At 42.5% G+C, this 27,416-nt stretch overlaps 2 protein-coding genes and 1 long non-coding RNA gene across 4 annotated transcripts in view; 2 read left to right on the forward strand and 1 right to left on the reverse strand.

The window, feature by feature from the left end:
* The first annotated feature begins 3,670 nt into the window (after positions 1 to 3,670).
* On the forward strand, positions 3,671 to 16,920 carry LOC106594654 (uncharacterized). Its single transcript, XM_045696771.2, has 2 exons — positions 3,671 to 4,071; positions 15,073 to 16,920. The coding sequence occupies exons 1-2, from the start codon at positions 3,675 to 3,677 to the stop codon at positions 16,086 to 16,088; spliced, it is 1,413 nt and encodes a 470-aa protein (XP_045552727.1). The 5' UTR covers positions 3,671 to 3,674; the 3' UTR covers positions 16,089 to 16,920.
* A 1,977-nt stretch (positions 16,921 to 18,897) lies between these two features.
* Positions 18,898 to 24,488, reverse strand: LOC145861037 (uncharacterized). The gene is made up of 2 exons (XR_014380799.1): positions 24,406 to 24,488; positions 18,898 to 22,304 (listed from the first exon to the last, which is right to left on the reverse strand). It is a non-coding gene; the product is annotated as an uncharacterized LOC145861037 (long non-coding RNA).
* A 1,633-nt stretch (positions 24,489 to 26,121) lies between these two features.
* The window catches only part of LOC106598090 (uncharacterized), a 33,524-nt gene continuing 32,229 nt past the window's right edge, over positions 26,122 to 27,416 (forward strand). For both annotated transcript variants that reach the window (XM_045696756.2, XM_045696757.2), the window contains exon 1: positions 26,122 to 26,221. The gene's annotated coding sequence lies outside the window, so the exon portion shown is untranslated. The remainder of the gene's footprint in view (positions 26,222 to 27,416) is intronic.

Raw genomic sequence — 27,416 nt, forward strand, 5'->3', positions numbered from 1 at the left:
TGGAACTCTTCCAAGTCAAGGTATCTTTTAGTTTTATTAATTTATTGCCACTGGGGCCTGTGGTTGTAACTGCTAAACTGCTTGCTGACTGTACACTGTACTGCATGACTAGCGGGTTTACTAACGAGTTAGTTCTATTCACTATGTTGACTAGCATTAGCTAATATGGTGACAATGTAGGGTGTGTGTAGCGGTTAGCGGTCATGCTAAGGAGGTTTGGCTTGGAAAGTTTTTGCGGCTGGTCACAGAAAGCTGATGTGTTGTGCACTGAAGTCCACAGGCGAAGGGAAAAGGTGAGAGGAGGAGAGCGCATAGATAGATGCGAGCAAAGTGATCATGCTCTTTGTATGTGGCTGCTATGAAAGTGAACTCTGCGTCTGTTCATGGGTGTATTCATTTCGCAGATGCAGATTCTGTTGAAAAACATTTCTTGTACGGAAGCAAACAGTAAAAAACATGCCTGTATTTGTCCAATAGAAAATCTTGTTTGCAACTGTTGAACTATTGATTACACCCTAGATCAGCTAGATGCAGGAAAAAGTGTGCAAGGCGGTTTTGAATGTGTCACTATCTGTCACCTTGATTACTCAAAATTCTCTCAACCTGTGTCCCTACATTGTAAACTTTCATTCATAGGCTAGATTGTAGCAGCCTCATGATGGGTACAGGGAAAATGTTAGTATCATGTAGTAGCCTACACCTATCGATGTTTCATTGAGATGGGTGAATGGAATATGAATGACAGTCATCCAATATGCTGTTATAGAAATAAAATAAAAATGATCATCCTTCCTCATCTTAAACGGCACCGATCGCCACTGTCGTCTCCTGTGTACATACCTAATATTGAGTACATACCTGCATCTCCTGAATACAAACCAAGTAATCTAACGTATAGGTCTTCATGTGCTGATGAGAACTTTGATGATCTCGAAATGGAGTCAGTCGGCAGTTGTGAGGGCCAGTCCAGGATGTGGTGGACCTTCCTGAGGCGACAGGTGTGGTAGAGACGTCCAACGTTTGCCCTGAGACTCCTACCGGAGATCATTTTGGAAAGAGTGGATTCCTGCTTTTTGGCCGACCCATACATTGTGTCAAGCTGGGTAAAGGACACAAAAGGGTAATCAATGGGGGTTAATCAATGGGGTTGAGTGTAGAAGTGGATGAAATGAAAAGGAATATTCCTAGTGTTTGTGACACCTGACATTTGGTGAGACAGAGACCCGGTGGCAATGGCGAGACTGAGAAAAGCATGTCTGTCTTGTTGAGCTTTGACAGAGTTGCTACCTGATAAGGTCAGGTTAGATTATATTTGGTATTCTGTGAGGGCCTATGTTCTGAATCCGCTCCACTACGGTGCTTTAGGTGCCAAGGATTCAGACATGTTGCAGCAGTGTGTAGAAGTGGGATCCCACGATGTGAGGAAAGTGCAGGAGGGCATAGTCAGAGGGAGTGTACATTTGGGATACAGAAAGCACCGTGTGTCAACTGGGGTTTTCAGCTGGGGACCCAAAGTGCCTTGTGAGAGAGACAGGCTGAGATTGCCAGAGTTTGTGTGGGGCAGAACGTTTCCTCTACGCTGAAGCAGTGAAGAGGGTATCCCAAGGGTGAGAGAGTCGACTGGGAGCCTCCCAGTGAGTAGGCCTGAAGAGAGGATGAGTTTTAGTATGGTTGGACTTCTGATCAACTTCACCGATGGAGCGGAAAGTACATGTGGCAGTTGCAGCAGCAGAGAAACAAGGAAAGGGTTCAACCTCAGAGAGGTGCAGGGGTCTGCCTTAATCGACATCCACGTCTTCGGCGCCCGGGGAACAGTGGGTGAACTGCCTTGCTCAGGGGCAGAACGACAGATTGTTAACATGTCAGCTTGGGGATTTGATCCAGCAACCTTTCGGTTACTGGCCCAGCACTCTAACCATTAAGCTACCTGCGCCCCACGAAAAAAATAAAACAGGTAAAACATTGTGAGAGATTTTTGTGCAGAAGATCTACAGGAAGTTTTGAGGGAAGGGGTTCCATCCTCCCAGGCAGATGGCCTGTTGTAGGATCGTTTAGGGCCAAAGTAGTGGGATGGGGTGGTTGTTTTTTGGGGGATAGTGTATAGGTGTACAGATACATCTTTGGTGGTAGTGGGGGAACAGGAAGTTTCGGGCAGGCGCCTTAACAGTGTTGTCAAGACGATAACTTTTGTGTCGGTTTCAAATGTATTACTACTGGTATGTAATAGCATGTTTAAACGTTCTAATATCGAAAGAACATGTCATAACATGCTAGGTAACAAATAACTTAAAGTTTTATCACGTTTGGTAAAGGTTTTATGTGTTATTTCTGTGTCAAGCAGAGTGAGTGAAGAACGTGATCAAATCTATTTTTCAAGTCACATAAACTAGAGACTGGGTTTGTCTGAGTGACTGTACATCATTTCGTAAAGGTAATTTAATAAAAAATAAAAGTATTTGAGATTTCTGAGTTCGTTTGACATATTAGTTTTGTGTAAAATTCACAAGCTGGTAAAATGGTGGCGCCCACTCGATCTGCTTCAACGGACTTCGGTGCAGGCAGTGCTCGTGCACCAGAGAGAGACAAATTCACAGCTACACTACTGGTTTGAAGATGAATGTAATGTTTATCCGTTTTTCACGTGTAGCAATATTTAGACACATTCAGTTATTTCTATCTATAATTGTTACTATGGTGTGAACGGGAAATACAATAGTTTTTTTGTGATTGAAATAATACAGTGAAGACAAGGTTATTGCAGAAAATAGTTCATTGTGCTGCTTAAAACAACAACTGCAACCTAAATGGTTTTGGGTTTTTAATGCTTTTTTAATGTTTATGTAAATGTTTATGTAAATGCAGGAAATCTACTCTAGGTTAAGTGTATTTACGTTGTGATTTAGTGTGTAATTTGTGTCTAATGTTAATTAATTAATGTTTTGTTGTCAATGCTTAGCTACCTGATCTATTTAAATTAGATAATTTAACAAGAAAAAATAGAATGTAATTTTAGAGAATAAAGAAAGTGCCAGAACTTTCAAGACAATCATTTTTTGTGTCCGTTTCTCTTTATTACTTCAGGCCGACTCAGGTCAAGTCTGAGGCCTGTAACATCAACAGTGAGGACAAACCCAGCCTGCCTCTCTTCTTCCACACTGAGTCCAAACCTACAGTCACTCGGTCCTGATTGTGACAGTGGAGCCCAGTTTGCACTGCAGGATCCAGAGATGGCATCAGTGAAGCTGGAAGACTGCAGTCAAACACTGGAGCTGAATGTCATCATTAAAGATGAAGATGAGGAGAAGATTGGGAAATCTGTTTCACATGGTAAGGGCAGGTTTTATCTTACTAAATGTATGTTGTTCATTCCAACTTCCCACTGTGTATGAAAAGTTGCAGTAGAGCTGTTTCAATGAGAAGGTTAATGTTATTTCATGCTACTGGATTAACATAAATGTACAGTACCAGTCAAAAGTTTGGACACACCTACTCATTCCAGGGTTTTTCTTTATTTTTACTATTTTCTACATTGTAGAATAATAGTGGACATCAAAACTATGATATAACTTTCAAGCAATGTATAAGAGAGTTATACTCCAGTCTAGTAGGTGGCGGTAGTGCAACATTTATTGGATGCAAACAACAGTTAAACATAATCGAAGAACTCACCTGTAATGTGCCACGTCTACCACAACCTTTCCTATCGTGTTAGTTATCGCTACAGCATTTTAGGAAGCCATTGTTCAAAGTGTGTTCATGCATATAGTACAATGGAAGGGGGTGTGTCATGCACAGGGGAGGACCAGGAAATGGATCTCAGACTTCTATTTAGGACTAGGATCCTATCCGGAGTTGACAGATTAACAGTGAGGACAAACCCAGCCTCCCTCTCTCCTTCCACACTGAGTAGAAACCTTCAGTCACTGGGTCCTGATTGTGACAGTGGAGCCCAGTTTGTACTGCAGGATCCAGAGATGGCATCAGTGAAGCTGGAAGACTGCAGTCAAACACTGGAGCTGAATGTCAACATTAAAGATGAAGAGGAGAAGATTGGGAAATCTGTTAGTCATGGTAAAAGCAGGTTCTATCTTCGTAAATTAGACCTCCATAATTTATGGCCCAGTCTAATGCTAGGTTGAATTCTGCTTCTATCGTGAATGGCGTCGTGTGGGCGAGCGGTTTGCTGATGTTAATAACGTTGTGAACAGAGTGCCCCATGGTGGTGTTATGTTATGGGCAGGCATAAACTACGGTCAACGAACTTGATTGCATTTTATCGATGGCAGTTTGAATGGACAAAAATACCGTGACGAGATCCTGAAGCCCACTGTGAGGCCCATTTTTCTTTAAAGGTATTCCTGAAATCCATAGAATAGGGCCTAATTAATTTATTTCAATTTAGCGATTTACTCATATGAACTGTAACTCAGTAAAATCAATAAAATTGTTGCATGTTGCGTTTATTTCTGTTCAGTATACAAAGTCTACTACTCAATGGGGTAAACATGAACGTCAACAACAAAGGGACACAGTGCCCTTCGCTCCCGCTTGACAAGCTCTACTCTGGCAACCTAGTAGCCATAGCAACCTACTATGAAGTAGCTACCTAGTAGCCATTTTCAGGGTGACAGCTGAACTTTTTTTAACCTTTTTAACCAGTCACGTCAGTTAAGAACACATTCTTATTTACAATGACCGGCCAAACGTGGACGACGCTGGGCCAATTGTGCGCCACCCAATGGGACTCCAAATCACAGCCGGTTGTGATACAGCCTGGATTCAAACCAGGGTGTCTGTAGTGACTCCTCTAGTACTGAGATGCAGTGTCTTAGTCCGCTGAGCCACTCGGGAGCCCAACATACAGCGCATGAAGTACACCATCAATCTTTTTTTTTTTTTTTTAAATAAAGAGTTGTCAGTTTTTATAGCTGAAACTGTACAATTATTTGTGTAAAACTAACATTTACATTTACATTTAAGTCATTTAGCAGACGCTCTTATCCAGAGCGACTTACAAATTGGTGCATTCACCTTATAATATCCAGTGGAACAACCACTTTACAATAGTGCATCTAAATCTTTTAAGGGGGGGTTAGAAGGATTACTTTATCCTATCCCAGGTATTCCTTAAAGAGGTGGGGTTTCAGGTGTCTCCGGAAGGTGGTGATTGACTCCGCTGTCCTGGCGTCGTGAGGGAGCTTGTTCCACCATTGGGGTGCCAGAGCAGCGTACAGTTTTGACTGGGCTGAGCGGGAACTGTGCTTCCTCAGAGGTAGGGAGGCGAGCAGGCCAGAGGTGGATGAACGCAGTGCCCTTGTTTGGGTGTAGGGCCTGATCAGAGCCTGAAGGTACAGAGGTGCCGTTCCCCTCACAGCTCCATAGGCAAGCACCATGGTCTTGTAGCGGATGCGAGCTTCGACTGGAAGCCAGTGGAGAGAGCGGAGGAGCGGGGTGACGTGAGAGAACTTGGGAAGGTTGAACACCAGACGGGCTGCGGCGTTCTGGATGAGTTGTAGGGGTTTAATGGCACAAGCAGGGAGCCCAGCCAACAACGAGTTGCAGTAATCCAGACGGGAGATGACAAGTGCCTGGATTAGGACCTGCGCCGCTTCCTGTGTGAGGCAGGGTCGTACTCTGCGAATGTTGTAGAGCATGAACCTACAGGATCGGGTCACCGCCTTGATGTTAGTGGAGAACGATAGGGTGTTGTCCAGGGTCACGCCGAGGCTCTTAGCACTCTGGGAGGAGGACACAAGGGAGTTGTCAACCGTGATGGCGAGATCATGGAACGGGCAGTCCTTCCCCGGGAGGAAGAGCAGCTCCGTCTTGCCGAGGTTCAGCTTGAGGTGGTGATCCGTCATCCACACTGATATGTCTTCCAGACATGCAGAGATGCGATTCGCCACCTGGTTGTCAGAAGGGGGAAAGGAGAAGATTAATTGTGTGTCATCTGCATAGCAATGATATGAGAGACCATGTGAGGATATGACAGAGCCAAGTGACTTGGTGTATAGCGAGAATAGGAGAGGGCCTAGAACAGAGCCCTGGGGGACACCAGTGGTGAGAGCACGTAGTGCGGAGACAGATTCTCGCCACGCCACCTGGTAGGAGCGACCTGTCAGGTAGGACGCAATCCAAGCGTGGGCCGCGCCGGAGATGCCCAGGTCGGAGAGGGTGGAGAGGAGGATCTGGTGGTTCACAGTATCAAAGGCAGCAGATAGGTCTAGGAGGATAAGAGCAGAGGAGAGAGAGTTAGCTTTAGCAGTGCGGAGAGCCTCCGTGACACAGAGAAGAGCAGTCTCAGTTGAATGCCCAGTCTTGAAACCTGACTGATTAGGATCAAGAAGGTCATTCTGAGAGAGATAGCAAGAGAGCTGGCCAAGGACGGCACGTTCAAGAGTTTTGGAGAGAAAGGAAAGAAGGGATACTGGTCTGTAGTTGTTGACATCGGAGGGATCGAGTGTAGGTTTTTTCAGAAGGGGTGCAACTCTCGCTCTCTTGAAGACGGAAGGGACGTAGCCAGCGGTCAAGGATGAGTTGATGAGCGAGGTGAGGTAGGGGAGAAGGTCTCCGGAAATGGTCTGGAGAAGAGAGGAGGGGATAGGGTCAAGTGGGCAGGTTGTTGGGCGGCCGGCCGTCACAAGACACGAGATTTCATCTGGAGAGAGAGGGGAGAAAGAGGTCAAAGCACAGGGTAGGGCAGTGTGAGCAGGACCAGCGGTGTCGTTTGACCTTCTTTTCAAAATGGTTGACGAAGTCATCCGCAGAGAGGGAGGAGGGGGGGGGGGAGGGGGAGGAGGATTCAGGAGGGAGGAGAAGGTAGCAAAGAGCTTCCTAGGGTTAGAGGCAGATGCTTGGAATTTAGAGTGGTAGAAAGTGGCTTTAGCAGCAGAGACAGAAGAGGAAAATGTAGAGAGGAGGGAGTGAAAGGATGCCAGGTCCGCAGGGAGGCGAGTTTTCCTCCATTTCCGCTCGGCTGCCCGGAGCCCTGTTCTGTGAGCTCGCAGTGAGTCGTCGAGCCACGGAGCAGGAGGGGAGGACCGAGCCGGCCTGGAGGATAGGGGACAGAGGAAATCAAAGGATGCAGAGAGGGAGGAGAGGAGGGTTGAGGAGGCAGAATCAGGAGATAGGTTGGAGAAGGTTTGAGCAGAGGGAAGAGATGATAGGATGGAAGAGGAGAGAGTAGCGGGAGAGAGAGAGCGAAGGTTGGGACGGCGCAATACCATCCGAGTAGGGGCAGAGTGAGAAGTGTTGGATGAGAGCGAGAGGGAAAAGGATACAAGGTAGTGGTCAGAGACTTGGAGGGGAGTTGCAATGAGATTAGTGGAAGAACAGCATCTAGTAAAGATGAGGTCAAGCGTATTGCCTGCCTTGTGAGTAGGGGGGGAAGGTGAGAGGGTGAGGTCAAAAGAGGAGAGGAGTGGAAAGAAGGAGGCAGAGAGGAATGAGTCAAAGGTAGACGTGGGGAGGTTAAAGTCACCCAGAACTGTGAGAGGTGAGCCATCCTCAGGAAAGGAACTTATCAAGGCGTCAAGCTCATTGATGAACTCTCCAAGGGAACCTGGAGGGTGATAAATGATAAGGATGTTAAGCTTGAAAGCGCTGGTAACTGTGACAGCATGGAATTCAAATGAGGAGATAGACAGATGGGTCAGGGGAGAAAGAGAGAATGTCCACTTGGGAGAGATGAGGATTCCAGTGCCACTGGCTCGATGCTCTAGGGGTTTGCGAGAACACGTAGGCAGACGAGGAGAGAGCAGTAGGAGTAGCAGTGTTAGCTGTGGTAATCCATGTTTCCGTCAGCGCCAGACTCATCCTCTGGCTTAAAATCAGAAGTCCAAACTCTTGCGGTATGGTAGCTCAATGTATGCAGGGTTGGGTAGGTTACTTTCGAAATGGATTCCTTTACAAGGTACCTGTCCAAAATTGTAGTCAGTAACTTAATTTTTGGATTACTCAAACTCATTAACGTAATCTGATTACATTCCGTTACTTTTAGACTACTTTATTTTGAGAATGTGAAATGTGAGAATAATAGTCAAGAGAATGATTTATTTCAGATTTGATTTCTTTCATCACATTCCCAGTGGGTCAGAAGTTTACATACTCAATTAGTATTTGGTAGCATTGCCTTTAAATTGTTTAACTTGGGTCAAACGTTTTGGGTTGCCTTCCGCAAGCTTCCCACAATAAATTGGGTGAATTTTGGCCCATTCAACCTGACAGAGCTGGTGTAATGGAGTCAGGTTTGCTCCTTGCTCGCACATGCTTTTTCAGTTCTGCCCACAAATGTTCTATGGGATTGAGGTCAGGGCTTTGTGATGACCACTCCAATACCTTGACTTTGTTGTCCTTAAGCCATTTTGCCACAACTTTGGAAGTATGCTTGGGGTCATTGTCCATTTGGAAGACCCATTTGTAACCAAGCTTTAACTTCCTGACTGATGTCTTGAGATGTTGCTTCAATATATCCACATAATTTCCCTTCCTCATGATGCCATCTATTTTGTGAAGAGCACCAGTCCCTCCTGCAGCAAAGCACCCCCACAACATGATGCTGCCACCCCCATGCTTCCCGGTTGGGATGGTGTTCTTCGGCTTGCAAGCCTCACCCTTTTTCCTCCAAACATAACGATTGTCATTATGGCAAAGCAGTTCTATTTTTGTTTCATCAGACCAGAGGACATTTATCCAAAAAGTACGATCTTTGTCGCCATGTGCAGTTGCAAACCGTAGTCTTGCTTTTTTTCTGGCAGTTTTGGGGCAATGGCTTCTTCCTTGCTGAGCGGCCTTTCAGGTTATTTCGATATAGGACTCGTTTTACTGTGGATATAGATACTTCTGTACCTATTTCCTCTAGCATCTTCACAAGGTCCTTTGCTGTTGTTGTGGGATTGATTTGCACATTTCCCACCAAAGTACGTTCATCTCTAGGAGACGGAACGCGTCTGCTTCCTGAGCGGTATGACGGCTGCGTGGTTCCATGGTGTTAATACTTGCATATTATTGTTTGTAAAGATGAATGTGGTAAATTTCTCCCAAGGATGAACCAGACTTGTGGAGGTCTACAATTTTTTTTCTGAGGTCTTGGCTGATTTCTTTTGATATTCCCATGATGTCAAGCAAAGAGGCACTGAGTTTGAAGGTAGGCCTTGAAAGACATCCACAGGTACACTTCCAATTGACTCAAATGTCAATTAGCCTCTCAGAAGCTTCTAAAGCTATGACATCATTTTCTGGAATTTTCCAAGCTGTTTAAAGGCACAGTCAACTTAGTGGATGTAAACTTCGGACCCACTGGAATTGTGATTAAGTGAAATAATCTGTCTGTAAACAGTTGTTGAAAAAAGTATTTGTCATGCGCAAAGTAGATGTCCTAACCGACTTGCCAAAACTATAGTTTGTTAGCAAGAAATTTGTGGAGTGGTTGAAAAATGAGTTTTAATGACTCCAACCTAAGTGTATGTAAACTTCCGACTTCAACTGTACCTTTTGCCTCCTGAATACAAACTGAGTAATCATATTTATAGGTCTACATGCTCTCTTGAGAACCTTGACGATCTCGAAATGGAAGTTGAGCAGTCCAGAATTAAGTGTGCCAACCTGTGGTAGACAGGTGTAGTCAGTGGTGGAAAAAGTACCCAATTAAGATAGTTGAGTAAAAGTAAAGATGCCTTGATAGAAAATGACTCAAGTGAAAGTCGCCCAGTAAAATACAACTTGAGTAAAAGTATTTGGTTTTAAATATACTTAACTATCAGAAGTAAAAGTACAAGTGTAAATTATTTAAAATTCCTTATTAAGCCAACCAGGCCTTATGTTCTTGTTTTTTTTGTTTTTTTTACAGATACCCAGGGGCACGCTTAAACACTTGGATATCCATTTACAAACAAAGCATGTGTTTAGTGAGTCTGCTAGATCAGAGGCAGTAGGGATGACCAGGGATGTTCTCTTGATAAGTGTGGGAATTAGACCATTTTCCTCTCCTGCTAAACATTCAAAATGTAACGAGTACTTTTGGGTGTCAGGGAAAATGTATGGAGTAAAAAGTACATAATTTTCTTTAATATATTGAAGTAAAAGTTGTAAAAACTTAGTAGTTTACACCACAGGGTGTAGTTGAGACTTCAAACGTTTGCCCTGAGAATCCTACCAGAGATGATTTTGGACAGGTAGGAGTGAGACTTTTGGAAAGCGTTGATTCTAGCTTTTTGGCCCACCCATACGTTTTGTCAAGTTGGGTAAAGAACAAACTGGGAATGGTTATATCTGTGTTACAAAGTTTCGAGAAGTGGAATTGTTTAGATTTTTTTTGCTTATCCACCGCCCAGAGGAAGCGGGTGCTTCAAGTCACGCGGCTCGGGTCTCAACCTGTGGCATGCTTTGATCTCCAGAGTAGGGCCCGGCTCAAAGGGGTGATCAGTGGGGTAGAGGGGGATCAAATGAAAATGAATATTCCTAGTGTTTGTGTTACCAGCCGTTTGGTGAGACGTAGACCCGGTGGCAATGGCGTGACTGAGAATACCCTGTTTGTCTTGAGCTTTGACAGAGTTGCTACCTGAAAAGGTTAGGTTATATTTGGTGTTCTGCGAGGGCCTATGTTCTGAGTTCATTACGGTGCTTTAGGTGCCAAGAATTCGGACATGTTGTAGCAGTGTGTAGAAGAGGGATCCCACGATGTGAAGAAAGTGCAGGAGGGCATAGTCAGAGGGAGTGTACAGTTGGGATAGAGAAAGCACTGTGTGTCAACAGTGGGGTTGCCAATGCAGCTGAGGATCTGAAATGCCTTGTGAGAGAGACAGGTTGAAATTGTCAGTTTGAGTGGGGCAGAACGTTTCCTATGCTGAGACAAAGAGAGTAGAGGGTTGCCCAAGGGCAAGGGAGCCTGCCAGTGTTTAAGTTCTGAGTGTAGTTACTAACCCTTTTGTACCTTTTTAGCTTTTGACTCTTACCCACTTTTAGAATAGTTTTATTCCTCTTTTGTATTGTACAGATATGAATTCATACAGTACCAGCCTACTGATTTTAATTCATACAGTGAATTCGGAAGGTATTCAGATCCTTTGACTTTTACCACATGTTACAGCCTTATTGTGTTACAGACTTATTCTGAAATGGATTTAGTTCCCCCCCCTCCATTAATCTACACGCAATATCCTATAATGACAAAACAAAAACACAGGTTTTGATACATTTTAGAAAATGTGTATAAATGTGATTTCAGCTTCTATTTTTATATATATATCCCCATCCCTTTACTCAGTACTTGGTTGAATCACCTTTGGCAGCGATTACAGCCTCGAGTCTTCTTGGGGATCACGCTACAACTTTCTCCAGAAAATGTTTATCAGGTTCAAGTCCAGGTTCTGGCTGGGCCACTCAAGGACATTCAGAGACTTGTCCCGAAGCCACTCCTGAGTTGTCTTGGCTATTGTCCTGTTGGAAGGTGAACTTTCTCCCCAGTCAGAGGTCCTGGGCACTCTGGAACAGGTTTTCATCAAGGATCGCTCTGTTCTTTGTTGCATTCATCTTTCCCTTGATCCTGACTAGTCTCCCAGTCCCTGCTGCTGAAAAACCTCCCCACAGCATGATGCTGCTATCACCATGCTTCACCATAGGGATGGTGCCAGGTTTCCTCCAAACGTGACGCTTGGCATTCAGGCCAAAGAGTTACATTTTGGTTTCATCAGACCAGAGAATCTTGTTTCTCATGGTCTGAGAGTCTTTAGGTGCCTTTTGGCAAACTCCAAGTGGGCTGTCATGTGCCTTTTTACTGAGGAGTGGCTTCCGTCTGGCCACTACCATCAAGGCCTGATTGGTGGAGTGCTGCAGAGATGGTTGTCCTTCTGGAAGGTTCTCCCATCTCCACAGAGGAACTCTGGAGCTCTGTCAGAGTGACCATCGGGTTCTTGGTCACCTCCCTGACCAAGGCCCTTCTCCCGCGATTGCTCAATTTGGCCGGGCAGCCAGCTCTAGGAATAGTCTTGGTGGTTCCAAACTTCTTCCATTTAAGAATGATGGAGGCCACTGTGTTCTTGGGGACCTTCAATGCTGCAGAAATGTTTTGGTACCCTTCCCCAGATCTGTGCCTCAAAACAATCCTGTCTTGGAGCTCTACGGACAATTCCTTTAACCTCATGGCTTGGTTTTTGCTCTGACATGCACTGTCAACTGTGGGACATTTTTATATGGACAGGTGTGTGCCTTTCCAAATCATGTCCAATCAATTGAATTTACCACAGGGGGATTCCAATCAAGTTGAAGAAACATCTCAAGGATGATAAATGGGAACAGGATGCACCTGAGCTCAATTTTGAGTCTCATAGCAAAGGGTGTGAATACTTATGTAAATAAGGAATTTCTGTTTTTTATTTTGAATACATTTGCAAACATTTCAAAAAGCCTGTTTTTAGCTTTGTCATTATGGGGTATTGTGTGTGGATTGAGGATTTGTAAAAAAAAAAAAGAAAAGTAATCCATTTTAGAATAAGGCTGTAACGTAATAATGTGGGAAAAGAGAAGAGGTCTGAATACTTTTCGAATGCACTGTATGTCACCCGGTACAGCCAAAAGAGGACTGGCCACCCCTCAGACTGGTTCCTCTCTAGGTTTCTTCCTAGGTTCCTGCATTCTGGGGAGTTTTTCTTAGCCACTGTGCTTCTACATATGCATTGCTTGCTTATTGGTGTTTTAGGTTGGATTTCTGTATAAGCACTTTGTGTCAGCTGCTGATTTAAAAAGTGCATCAAATGTATTTGACATGTATAATGAGTGTACAAAACATTAAGAACACCTTCCAAATGTTGAGTTGCACCCCCTTATGCCCTCAGCGTCAATTCGTCTGGGCATAGAATCTACAAGGTGTCGAAAGCTTTCCACAGGGATGATGGCGCATGTTGACTCTCATGCTTCCCAGTTGTTTCAAGTTGGCTAAATGTCCTTTGGGTGGTGACCATTCTTACAGACACAGGAAACTGTTGAGCATGGAAAAACCCAGAAGCATTGCATTTCTTAACACAGGCTGGTGCGCCTGGCACCTACTACCATACCCTGTTCAAAGGCACTTCTATCTTTTGTCTTGCCCATTCACCATCTGAATGGCACACAGACAATCCGTGTCACAATTGTATCAAGCCTTAAAAATCCTTTAATTTGTTTCTTTATCTACACTGATTGAACTGAATTTTAACAAGTGACATCAATAACTGCCCTACCCTGTGCTTTGACCTCTTTCTCCCCTCTCTCTCCAGATGAAATCTCGCGTCTTGTGACGGCCGGCCGCCCAACAACCTGCCCACTTGACCCTATCCCCTCCTCTCTTCTCCAGACCATTTCCGGAGACCTTCTCCCCTTCCTCACCTCGCTCATCAACTCATCCTTGACCGCTGGCTACGTCCCTTCCGTCTTCAAGAGAGCGAGAGTTGCACCCCTTCTGAAAAAACCTACACTCGATCCCTCCGATGTCAACAACTACAGACCAGTATCCCTTCTTTCTTTTCTCTCCAAAACTCTTGAACGTGCCGTCCTTGGCCAGCTCTCCTGCTATCTCTCTCAGAATGACCTTCTTGATCCTAATCAGTCAGGTTTCAAGACTGGGCATTCAACTGAGACTGCTCTTCTCTGTGTCACGGAGGCTCTCCGCACTGCTAAAGCTAACTCTCTCTCCTCTGCTCTCATCCTTCTAGACCTATCTGCTGCCTTTGATACTGTGAACCATCAGATCCTCCTCTCCACCCTCTCCGAGTTGGGCATCTCCGGCGCGGCCCACGCTTGGATTGCGTCCTACCTGACAGGTCGCTCCTACCAGGTGGCGTGGCGAGAATCTGTCTCCGCACCATGCGCTCTCACCACTGGTGTCCCCCAGGGCTCTGTTCTAGGCCCTCTCCTATTCTCGCTATACACCAAGTCACTTGGCTCTGTCATATCTTCACATGGTCTCTCCTATCATTGCTATGCAGACGACACACAATTAATCTTCTCCTTTCCCCCTTCTGATAACCAGGCGGCGAATCGCATCTCTGCATGTCTGTCAGACATATCAGTGTGGATGACGGATCACCAGCTCAAGCTGAACCTCGGCAAGACGGAGCTGCTCTTCCTCCCGGGGAAGGACTGCCCGTTCCATGATCTCGCCATCACGGTTGACAACTCCCTTGTGTCCTCCTCCCAGAGTGCTAAGAACCTTGGCGTGATCCTGGACAACACCCTGTCGTTCTCCACTAACATCAAGGCGGTGACCCGATCCTGTAGGTTCATGCTCTACAACATTCGCAGAGTACGACCCTGCCTCACACAGGAAGCGGCGCAGGTCCTAATCCAGGCACTTGTCATCTCCCGTCTGGATTACTGCAACTCGCTGTTGGCTGGGCTCCCTGCCTGTGCCATTAAACCCCTACAACTCATCCAGAACGCCGCAGCCCGTCTGGTGTTCAACCTTCCCAAGTTCTCTCACGTCACCCCGCTCCTCCGCTCTCTCCACTGGCTTCCAGTTGAAGCTCGCATCCGCTACAAGACCATGGTGATTGCCTACGGAGCTGTGAAGGGAACGGCACCTCCATACCTTCAGGCTCTGATCAGGCCCTACACCCAAACAAGGGCACTGCGTTCATCCACCTCTGGCCTGCTGGCCCCCCTACCTCTGAGGAAGCACAGTTCCCGCTCAGCCCAGTCAAAACTGTTCGCTGCTCAGGCACCCCAATGGTGGAACAAGCTCCCTCACGACGCCAGGACAGCGGAGTCAATCACCACCTTCCGGAGACACCTGAAACCCCACCTCTTTAAGGAATACCTAGGATAGGATAAAGTAATCCTTCTAACCCCCCCCCCCCCTTAAAAGATTTAGATGCACTATTGTAAAGTGGTTGTTCCACTGGATATCATAAGGTGAATGCACCAATTTGTAAGTCGCTCTGGATAAGAGCGTCTGCTAAATGACTTAAATGTAAATGTAAATAAGGGATCATAGCTTTAATATGGTCAGTCTGATATGGTCAGAAAGAGCAGGTGTTCCTAATGTTTTGGCCACTCAGTGTATATCACACCAACTGATTGGTTCTTCTGTTGTTCACACAGGAGACCATGTTGAGACATTCTCTACATCCAGAGAGCAACAGCAGGAAGATCACAGAGCGAAGAGGTCTCACCACTGCCCACATTGTGAGGAGATTTTCCCAATTCTATCAAAGCTAAAAATACACTTAAAAATGCACACAGAAGAAAATCTGTATTCCTGCACTGACTGTGGGAAGAGTTTCACAACATCAAGGGCTCTGACAGTTCATCAGAGAGTACACACAGGAGATAAGCCTTACTACTGCTCTGACTGTGGGGAGAGTTTCTCTCAACAGAGCAACTTAAAAAAACACCAACGTATACATACAGGAGAGAAGCCTTACTCTTGCTCGGCCTGTGGGAGGAGTTTCTCTCAGCAGAGCAACTTCAAAAAACACCAACGTATACACACAGGAGAGAAGCCTTACTCCTGCTCTGACTGTGGAAAAGGCTTCACAACATCAACTGAGCTAACAGTTCATCAGAGAACCCACACATGTGAGAAGCCTTACTTTTGCTCTGACTGTGGAAAGAGTTTCTCCCGATTGGATACCTTAAAAGTACATGAACGTGTACATACAGGAGAGAAGCCATACTCCTGCTCTGACTGTGGAAAATGCTTCACAACCTCATCTGAGCTAACAGTTCATCAGAGAACACACACAGGAGAGAAGCCTTACTTCTGCTCTGACTGTGGAAAAAGTTTCTCCCAATTGGAGAAGTTAAAATGTCACCAGCGAATACATACAGACCAAAAGTCTTACTTCTGCTCTGACTGTGGGAAGAGTTTCACCCGATTGGATACCTTAAAATGTCACCAGCGTATACATACAGGAGAGAAGCCTTACTTCTGCTCTGATTGTGGGAATAGTTTCACCCGATTGGATACCTTAAAATGTCACCAGCGTATACATGCAGGAGAGAAGCCTTTCTCCTGCTCTGATTGTGGAAATAGTTTTTCTGATCAGAGCAGCTTAACAACACACCAATGTATACATACAGGAGAGAAGCCTCATCAGTTCTCTCAGACAAGCTAAGATTAAAGTCACCATCACTTCCTTCTCATCTCATAAAGGAAGTGGTAACAGTGAATTTGATAACATTTAAGAAAGAGTAAAACTCTATTGGGATTCTATTGTTTCTCACTGTAAGAGAACTGTGCAGAGGAAAGGGCATGTTATAGAATGTTAGCTTTTTGTTAATTTACTGATCAGTGTGCACCTTGTCAGTCCTTTTATTTTATAAATTTTTTAGCTTTTACTCTAAAGATATTGAGAGTACCTTGAATTTGCCCTTAGGGTTGAATGCCCTCTGAGGCTTCTCACATTGTAACAATGGAGTCTGATGGTTGACTGGGTGGTACTGCTTCCCTCTGCAGTTTTCTGTGGGAATGAGCTGGTAGACACAACATGTATCAGATAGAGATGATGTGATGATCAGTTTTCACCATTAGTTTGGGTGGATAATTTTTTTACTACTAAGTAACTTTTGTTTAATGATACACATACTTTGAAACGACTACCAGTTTATTAAATTGTCTTACACTCAATGACACTAATACATCTATTATTTGGTTAACTGCATTGAACTTGATGTGCTAATTAAAAATAAATATTCTACATGAATTTGCTGGTCAAACTTTGGGTTATCTATACAGACAATGCAATGTTTTTGTTTACTTGATGTTATTCAAACTAATTTAAATGTTTATGTATCTACTCAATACATGTCACTACACCTCTACATGCCAATTAGCTAGCCCCCAGTATGTTCTACAATGCATACAAATACTGTTTTGCAGTATAAAGGAAATGTTTTCATATTTAAATAAAAGTTAAATAAAATAACATTTATTTTGTCAATGTATAATTGTGATGTGTTTTCTATGGTGCCAAAGTCCAGGGACAATATTACTACCACAATTCAAGTATGACCCACTTACTATTGGGGAATGGAACCAGAAAGGAAGCTTGTGTTACCCTTTCCATGCCTCATTGTTCAGAGTGGAAGAGCTGTGAACTCACCTGTGATGGCCCACATCTACCACAACATTTCCTATTGTGTTAGTAAACACCACAGCATTTTAGAAAGCCATTGTTCAAAATGTGTTCATACACACACAGTCACAATGGGAGGGGATGTAGCATCCACAGGGGACGACTAGGGAGTTGATCTCAGACTTCTATTTAGGACTGGGATCCTATCCAGAGTTTCCAGGTTGACAAACCCAGCATGCCGCTCTCTCATCCAAACCTACAGTCACTGGTTCCTGATTGTGACTGGAGCCCAGCACCTCTACTTCCTGTGGCTATGGTAATGATTATAACGTTTCCTCATGAGCATAGCAGGTATCCATGGTAGTGTTTATGTTATGTTGTCAGCATAGCAGGTATCCATGGTAGTGTTTATGTTATGTTGTCAGCATAGCAGGTATCCATGGTAGTGTTTATGTTATGTTGTCAGCATAGCAGGTATCCATGGTAGTGTTTATGTTATGTTGTCAGCATAGCAGGTATCCATGGTAGTGTTTATGTTATGTTGTCAGCATAGCAGGTATCCATGGTAGTGTTTATGTTATGTTGTCAGCATAGCAGGTATCCATGGTAGTGTTTATGTTATGTTGTCAGCATAGCAGGTATCCATGGTAGTGTTTATGTTATGTCGTCAGCATAGCAGGTATCCATGGTAGTGTTTATGTTGTCAGCATAGCAGGTATCCATGGTAGTGTTTATGTTATGTCGTCAGCATAGCAGGTATCCATGGTAGTGTTTATGTTATGTTGTCAGCATAGCAGGTATCCATGGTAGTGTTTATGTTATGTTGTCAGCATAGCAGGTATCCATGGTAGTGTTTATGTTATGTTGTCAGCATAGCAGGTATCCATGGTAGTGTTTATGTTATGTTGTCAGCATAGCAGGTATCCATGGTAGTGTTTATGTTATGTTGTCAGCATAACAGGTATTTAATATTAATAACACCTTCCTAATATTCAGTTGCACCTTTTTTTGCCCTCAGAACAGCCTCAGTTCGTCGGGGCATGGACTCTACAAGGTGTCGAAAGCGTTCCACAGGGATGCTGACCCATGTTGACTCCTATGCTTCCTAGTTGTGACAAGTTGGCTGGATGTCCCTAGTACCTACTACATTACCCCGTTCAAAGGCACATCAATCATTTGTTTTGCCCGAAGTTACTCTCAACTGCAGCGGCAGCTGCTGATTGGCTGAATACCCGAGTCGCGAGATGGTTAGTTGTCAACAAAGCGGCTTGAAAGAACTATGACGCCACGTTTTCGAAACACAGGCGTGAGAACTCGAGCTGTCAGATATGAACACGTCTTAACACTTGAAATTATCATTTTTCACTTGCTTGTTTCAAGTGTCAAATGTCATTTTTTTGTACACGTGATTTAAAAAAAACCCCTGTCCATTGTCTGTTTACCGGCGATTTGAACACTTATGGGCATTTTTACATGCGTTCATTACACCATTACAGTCTATTGGGTAAGGAATGGCGATTTTGTAGTTGTTTTTGGATAATTGCCGAAAACTTATTTGGTAGGTAATGTCACATTTTATGATTTGTTAAAATATATATTTTAAGCATTTATGTATTGCACAAAGGTCTTTTTTTATTTTAAATTAGCTAGCCATAATTTGTCCTTGTCTGAAGTATTAAGCTAAGCACCTACTTTTCCAAAAACCCCATTTGTTTGATGAATAAATGAAAGAAATACTAGTCACTCTACTTTCCAAACCACAAAGGCTGAATTCCAATTTTTTCTAAACTCTTACCGATGCAGCTGAGGGTGCACAACATTTGAGATAAATAAGCTTCTTGTGCGTATGGAAAAATATCTGGGATCTTTTATTTCAGCTCATGAGACCAACATTTTACCTTGCATTTATATTTTTGTTCAGTGTATACTTATTCCCTGACGTTGTCCAAGTTGTGATTTCTCATTAATTCCATATTGCCCACTTCCTCACCAGACAGTAGCAACAAACTATTAGAAACTGTGCTAATTTCATTCATCAACATTTTAAAAAAGGCAGTAGACATTTCCCAGATCAGTCTAGCTCAAAAAATGACACTTTCACTATGTAAAAAGTTACAGTACAAAACATTACTTTAGCAAACATAAAATAAGTTGACTGAATAGATATTTAATAAACATTTCAAAACAATACATTATACTATAGACCTGCTAAATTACATCCAGCACAAACAGAATAAACAAAAATAATTCTGTATTTATTTCAGATGTAACAATTGTTCATGAAGCAAACATTATATGACTTGGTGAAGGTGGTAGAAAGAAGCTGTCTGTTTTCCTCCCCCTCCTTCATTCATGGTGCTCGTTCAACATAGCATTTGGAGATTCCTGTGAACATCATCATAAACATGTCATTCTGAACAGCAACATCTTCCTAACAGGAATTTAGACCAGTTGACAATTTAACAGAATTCAGTCTTGTTCATGTTGATGATCGGTACAACATGAGACAGATAGCAAGCCACGGTATATCAGACCGTATACCACAGGTATGAGTCAATATTACTTGTTTATTACGTTGGTAACCAGTTTTTAATAGCAATAAGGCTCCTCTGGGTTTTGTGGTATATGGCCAATATACCACAGCTATGGGCTGTATCCAGGCACTCTGTTGCATCATGCAGAAGAACAGCCCCAAGCCGTGGTATATTGTCGATATACCACAAACCCCTGAGGTGCCTTATTGCTGAAATATAACAGATACATGCGCATGTGAGGTTTCAAATAATGTTACTACTACTAGCTTGCTCTCCCCCTGCTTTTCCTGAACATGTTTATCTGATATAGCAAGTTGTTGTTGTTCTTCCTTGCTCATCCAAAGCAGGCTTTTCTCCTCCTAGCTAGTCTTCAGATGCTTGACTAAATGATCATGTTGTGGCTGTAACATGGACATTGCATTAGAACAACAACTAGATACACTCTTAGAAAAATGGGTTCCAAAAGGGTTCTTCAGCTGTCCCCATAACTATTTAGTTCCAGGTAGAACCCTTTTGGGATCCATGTAGAACCCCCTTTCCACAGAGGGTTCTTCAAAAAGTTCTCCTATGGGGACAGCTGAATAAATGTTCTAGATAGCACCTTTTCTAAGAGTGTAGCTTTATCAGATAGAAATTATCAGGAAAAACAGCTAATTAAGTAAGCTAATAAAATACCTATTGCATTGGTTCAACCTTGAAATATAACTAAAGATAGAGATCTTACTTTTTATGTCTGTAGCAGTTTGCTCTCACCTTGTCTGGGCACCGCAACAGACATATCTTATTCCCCATTCTCTATTGTTTAGATTCTGCAGGGAGCTAGCCTGTTCTCCTAAAACATTAGCTAATAGCTAAGTTAGCCAACTTGAGCAAATAAATCTCCGCTTGCTAACTAGCAAAGCCAACCAATTACACAACAAATACAAAGTAAACAATTATTTTCTAAACTAATATTAGTCTCAACCAAATGACAAGTACAAAGGACTATTGTTCTGTTCCACAACGTAACAACCACTAGTTACAGGTTAGACAAAAGATTATTGCTAGCTAGCTAACTAGCCATGCTATTTCAATGAAAATAAGCTAGCTAGCCAGCGTCAGCTTTGTAGTTGTAATGCTATGTGGAAAAAGTCGTTTTAATTTCTTCTTCCATTTTTTTTCTCATCAACGCAACGCCTTGCTGTAGCGTTTACATTCTGTAAATCTAACGTTAAGACTAATTTTAACAATTTAATCCATATTTAGAAACATCTCCTCTAAAGTCACGGAAATGGAGATGGGTGGGGGTACAATGTGGTACTTTCAGACGCATGAAAAGTAACCGTGACTACACAGGCGTTCAAAACGGGTGTAGTGGCACCAGTTCATGCGTTCAAATAACCTGTAAATACACACGGAACAGGTGTAAGGAACGCATGTAAAAATGCCCATAACAAGCGTTCAAATCAAGGCGATAAGAGCATTTATTTCAGAGAGCGCTCCGTAAGCCATGCCCCAGTGGGCAGAGCTAGGCACGTTGGACACGTTTTAATATAATAAAGCCTCTCATTTTACAATGGATCAGCCTTGGTTCTGTGTAGCCTAGTTATGCTAATACATTTGAGACCAGTGTATTGAAGTTAATTTCGTCTTTGACTTAATCAGTGAAATATCTTTGAGTAGTAAGCAGGGAAACAACGAGTCCCATACAGTTCAATAGAACATACCAGAGGAGGGCATCGTTTACTAGGCTACATCACTTATTAGGATCATCTAATACCACCAGTGTTTGGAATACATTGAGTTCGTTGACAAAACAGACCGTGGAAAGACTTTTCACACTGAGATTTATTTGTCAAAGGTCCACGGTGGGTCTATGTAAACTGTGATTTAAATTGGAGACTGATTTTATAGCAGTGAATGTAATCTATTAATGTACTGTTCTAGTATTTCTAAGTAGCAACCATATCAGCCAGGGAAACTAAATGTTCTCACTTGATGATAGAACATTCACATTTTTCAGTGAAGTTGAAATCCTTCCTATTCAATGGGTAAGGTCCTTTGCACCATAAAGACATTGCTGTGGTGCCCACCAGGCCATCTGGTGAGGCACCCAGACCCTGTGACCCAAAACCCTGACTCCTGCACATCCATCCCTGTAGCCATTTGAATGCCTTGATGCCCTCCTCTTCATTATCAGACAACACCCCATCCAACGACTGATCTGAGGACTGTTTTTAGCAGTGACGGAGTAACACCTTTGGTCCTAACCACAGCTCCATAATTGCTGTCCGTCAACCTCCCTCCTCATGGTGTGCCTGTTGGTGTGCTGTCCAACTGTTGCCTGCCGTTTAGCCTCCTGCTGCTCCACCGACAGCGCCATGCCAGCCAGGATGACTGCATGCCCCAGGTGCCCTTGTTTTAACAATGTCCGGTACAGACAGGGATGACGTGGAGGGTATCGATTGTTCTGGCTCAGGTTTAAGAAGACATTTCCTTCCACTGAACCTGCCCCAGAGACTGTTCCTTACCCTCTGATGATCCTCCTCTGTGGGCTCTCGGGACAGAGGGTTGTAGTCTTCGGCCGGGTACAGGTCCTCCACTGACTGCACCTGGTTGGGCACGGCTGGCATCCGTACGGACGATATTGTGAACCACCAAAATAGGCTGCATGGCTCCACTGATGAGCTCCATGGACGCATTCACATGTGGTAGAGAGAACCCCCTGGTCACCTATAGAGACCTGCCAAGAGGAAGGATGTTAAGTGACACATGCCTTTCAATGAATGACTTGGAACACCTTGAAATGCATTCGTTGTAAGAAATGTGCCATATAAATAACGTTTGATTTGATTCATGACATTACCGCTGTAGAATATTTATTAAACTGTAATTTTCAGGACAAGTGGTTTTTCCATGACCTTTTAATTGATAACTTGGGATTTTATCACTTGACATCAATCATACAGTGGGAAGGTTCCTATAGATCAAGACTGTGAATGCATGTACCACTCTGAATAAATACATACAGTGCCTTTTGAAGATTTGTCTCTGGTCATTAAACTACAAAACAGGCTGGATGTCTAAACTAAATCAGTTCTGAAAGTCAATAGATTTAGATTCATTCTCATCAATGGCAACATTCTAGAACTGAGTTATCACTCATCGAAGTCCGGTATCCGGAGTAATCTGGTTAATAATTATTTAGTTATGTGGCTCTTTCCTTGTAGAATGTTGACAGCTGTATAGAACATATTGTATTGCAAAGATGCTCAAACTTCACTTAAAGCTACACTCACTGACACAGGATAATCTTTATCCCTCATGCTGGGCCTGACCAAACCGGTAAATTGTTGCTTACTATAGCTGCACGTCTCTACATGGCCAGACTTCTAGTGGTCTTCTCCTCTTCCAATGCTCTTATGCTAATCCTTGAAAAATGCCATAAGGTCTGAAATAGACACCAACGTTGACATACTATACAAACAATTACCTAGGCTAAGTAAAACAACGATGTTTGATCTACTGCTCTGCTAACTAGCTAGCTAACGTGTAGCCAGTGAGTTGCTTTGACAGAGAAAGGGGATGTACATTCATGGATTGGACCCAGGAGGTCTCGCTGATCGCGGTGGTGAACGATAGCAGACTGTGTCGGCTAGAGGCTACCTGTGGGAGCTTCCTGCAGGAATTTGTATTCTTGCTGAGGATGAGTTTTAGTAAGGTTGGATTTCTTGTGTTTATAGTCATGGTGATCAACTGCACTCCACTGATGGAGTGGAAATCACATGAAATAGATGTGGTAGTTGCAGCAGCAGATACATATTTGGTTGTGAGGGATTTTAGTGCAGAAGAAGTTGAGGGAAGTGGTTCCATCCTCCCTGGCAAATGGCCTGGTGTAGGATTGTTTAGGGCCAAAGTAGTGGGATGGGGTGGTGAGTTTTTGGGGATAGAGTGTAGGTGCAGGATTAGGTGCAAGATTTTCCAATTCTCCTTTATTCCGTTTTTTTGTGTGACCTAAATGTGCAATCCGTACTCCAACCTGCGATAGGAAGCAATACGCAAAAGTGTCTAGTCTGACGTAAATTCACATAAATAAGAAGAGGATGTCGCCAAAGATGTTCATGTAAACCAAGATAGACCACATCTTGTTGTTTCCAATGGGAACAAATTCGTCATAGTGGGAAGAGCCAACCACGCGCTAGTGATATCCTATTGGCGTGTTCTAGCAAACCTCTGAATTTTTCCGTTAGAGAACGCCTCGTCGGTGAAGTGCTTGTGTGCAATAACTCAATTTGCATTTGGATTCCTAAACAACGACATTTCAAAAAACGTTTGAAAGGATGAAGTCTACTAAACTTGGCCCACTCTGTTCATATCAGATTTTAGTTTGGGGAACAGAAAACTGAATTGAGAAGCCGGCGCTGGCTGATCCCGCCCTGGTTTACATAAAACATTTTTTTTACCTGAATTAGGACCAGACTAGCTACCATAATTTTCTCACATTGCCATTGACAGTTTTTTTTATTGTCTCTTTTGGTCTATTTAGATTGTTAATGTGGATTGTATACAAAAAAATGTAAAAATGTTATGGTTAAAAATGTTCATGTTTTACTGTGACTTGTTGTAGGCTCCTAAGTGGACCATAAGGTTAAAAACCAAACCAATTTTTTTTTATTTTTTTTAAATAAGTAACTCCGCCAGAGTGTCGCTTTTGGGTCACTTTTGCCGGTCCCAACCCCGGATAAAGGAGGAGGGTTGGAATTGTGTCATAAAAAACAAACAAGAATCGACAGAAGAAAGTTCATTTGTAGTTCTAAACATATTTAGGGTGTTTCTTTACTCACTTTTTGTCTCTCCCACTACGTTATTCCTCTCTCCTACAGCGTCCATCACATCTATGCAAATTAGGCGATGACGTCATTTAGCGACCTCTAGCGACTTTTAGGACAGCCAATAGCCACTTTTTCTAAAAGATGCTAACCAAATTCCCATATCGATCAATGTGATACAATCCTTTTCCAACACGTCTGATCTATATCTTAACATTAATAAATGTGAACTCATGGCAGTCAAAGATTGTGTGACACCTTCATATTATGGTATTCCAGTAAAATAAGAACTTACATATTTAGGCATAACCATTAAAAGGATCAGAAGTCTAGAGGCTTACTAAATTTTAACCTTTTTATTAAAAAACCCCAGAAGATGCTAAATCAATGGCTACAGAGGGACTTATCTTTGAAAGGAAGAGTCCTAATAACCAAGGCTGAAGGTATCTCTAGACTAACATATGGCGCTCCAGCTTTATATCTTGACAGTAAAATAAGCAAGGAGATAGACCAGATGCTTTTTAACTTTCTGTGGAGAAACCATACCCATTACATTAGGAAAACTGTTGTAATGAACACTTATGAGAATGGTGGGCTGAATTTTCTGGACCTTACTACCTTAAATAATACTTTTAAGATCAATTGGATAAAACAGTTCCTAAGAAGACCCACTTCTATGTGGAATTTTATTCCTCATCATGTCTTCTCTACTTTCATGTTGGTTTGCAATTATAATATTGACAAAGTTCCAGTGAAACGGTCTGTAAATAATATCCTATTGGTGAGGCAACTGGTAAATAATATCCTATTGGTGAGCCAACTGGTAAATGCAGAGGGTCTTTTACTCAGTTATAAGGAATTCTTATCACTTTACAAGGTCCCTGTAACACCTAAAGATTTTGCCATTGTTTTAGATGCCACTCCATCAGGTGTTGCTATATTATTCAGGAACGTGTCAAGACCTGACCCTCAGAGCCTACCTTCCGTTGACCCTGTTGACTCATCAGTAGGACAGATTTGTTTCTCTTTAGGTCCATTCAACAACAGAGCGATACGAACCTTGTTTCAGCAGGATGTTGTATCTATACCTTATGTCATGCCTTATTGGAATGGATTTATTGATAATATCTGTTGGAAAAAGTTAGGATGTTGCCACACACATACCTACTTGTTAACAAAATTAAGGAAGTTTCCTTTAAAATTATTCATAAATATTATCCTTCCAACCACTATATGAAGAAGTTTAAGGAAAACATCAACTCAAATTGCTCCTTTTTTAATGACCACCCAGAGGCGGTGTTGCATCTTTTTTGGCATTGTATTCATGTAAGAAAATTGTGGCAAGACCTCAGTAGATTTATAATTGAACACATTTATGAAGATCTTACACTATTGTGGAGAGATGTACTGCTTGGAGTCTTTACCTACGATAGAAATAAGCTGAAACGTATTTATGCAATTAATTTCATTATTCTTTTGGCCAAATGTCATATTCACAAATGTAAATTTACAAACAAAAAAAAACACATTTTCTTAACTTAAAAAAAGAAATTGAACTGTATGTATGTCCCTTAAGGTCCTTGTGTAATGTGAAATTGTACCCCCTAGCCCAATTATCCATTGCATATTATTCATATATACTTATGTTCCCTCATGTACTTCCTGTATTGATTTAAAATGTTTTTAAAAGACAGCCAATAGCTACGTTCCTTACTGAAGAGTTGGCAACACTGCCTCTGTTGCAGTGGTGGAACAGGAAGTTCCGGGAAGGCGAGTGAACTGTGTGGTAAAGACGATATATTTTGTGTCAGTTTCACATGTATTACTACAGGTATGTAATAGCACGTTTAAACTTTGTAATATCGAAAGAACATGTCATAACGTGCTGGGTAACACATCCTTTTAGTTATTATCACGTTTGGTAAAAGTTTTACGTGTAATTTTTGTGTCACATAACTATAACTATTTATGCCACATAGCTAGAGACTGGGTTTGGCCGAGTGAATGAACATCATTTAGAAAAGTTAATTTAATTTCAAAAATATATTTATTTGTGATTTGAGTTCGTTAATGGTTTTGTGTAAAATTCACGGGATGGTAAAATGGCGGCTCCCCTTCTATCTACGTCAACTGAATTCAGTGCAGGCAGCGCGGGTTCACTTATTATTATTTTATATTTACATGTGTAACCATATTCAGACATTCAGGTGTTTCCATCTTTATCTATGATTGTTACTATGTTGTGACAAATGGGAAATACGATAGATTTTTGTGAGGTGAAATAATACAGTGAAGACATTCAGGAGCATAATACATAGTGCTGCCTAAAGTGCATGCATGATCAGAAGGATAGCTAAATATCTACCAGGTAAGATTATTAAGCAAACAACCCAAGCATTAATTGGGAGTCAGGTGAACTACTGTTCTGTGGTCTGGGGACGTGCATCAGCAAGTCGAGTTAGGAGGCTACAGATTGGACAGAACAAAGCAACAAGGATAGTTTTATGGTGGATATATGGTTCTTCTGTTGTAGGCATGCACCATGCTCTTGGTTGGTCATCAATCAACAAGATAATTGAAAAAAACATGCTTATTTTATTTCACAATGCACACCATTTAAAACGGACAAACTCTATTCACAACAGTATTCAGTTGGTTAGAGACAGACATTCAGTCAATACCAGGAATAGATTGTCCACAATCTGTGTTACGCAGACAGAAATGAGAAATAGGCAAAATAACATTTAGATTCAGAGCAATAACGAAATTGAATAATTTATCTGAGCGAACCAGAAACCTTTCAATATATAAATTCGGTAGAATCAATCCAACTTTTCAGACTGTTAAGAGTATTTATCTGGTCAATATGTCAGTGTATTATGTCTCTTTGTAACAGTGTGTTATATGTGAAAATGTGATCGCATTATAAATTGTGTTTTTAATGTTTTAAGGACTCTTGGAAGATTAGTCCAAATGAGAAGTAAAATATATCCCAATAAAATCAAAACAAACTGCAACCTTGTACG

Source organism: Salmo salar, chromosome 16 (genome assembly GCF_965601325.2).
Source record: "Salmo salar chromosome 16, fSalSal1, whole genome shotgun sequence".
Lineage (NCBI taxonomy): Eukaryota > Metazoa > Chordata > Actinopteri > Salmoniformes > Salmonidae > Salmo > Salmo salar.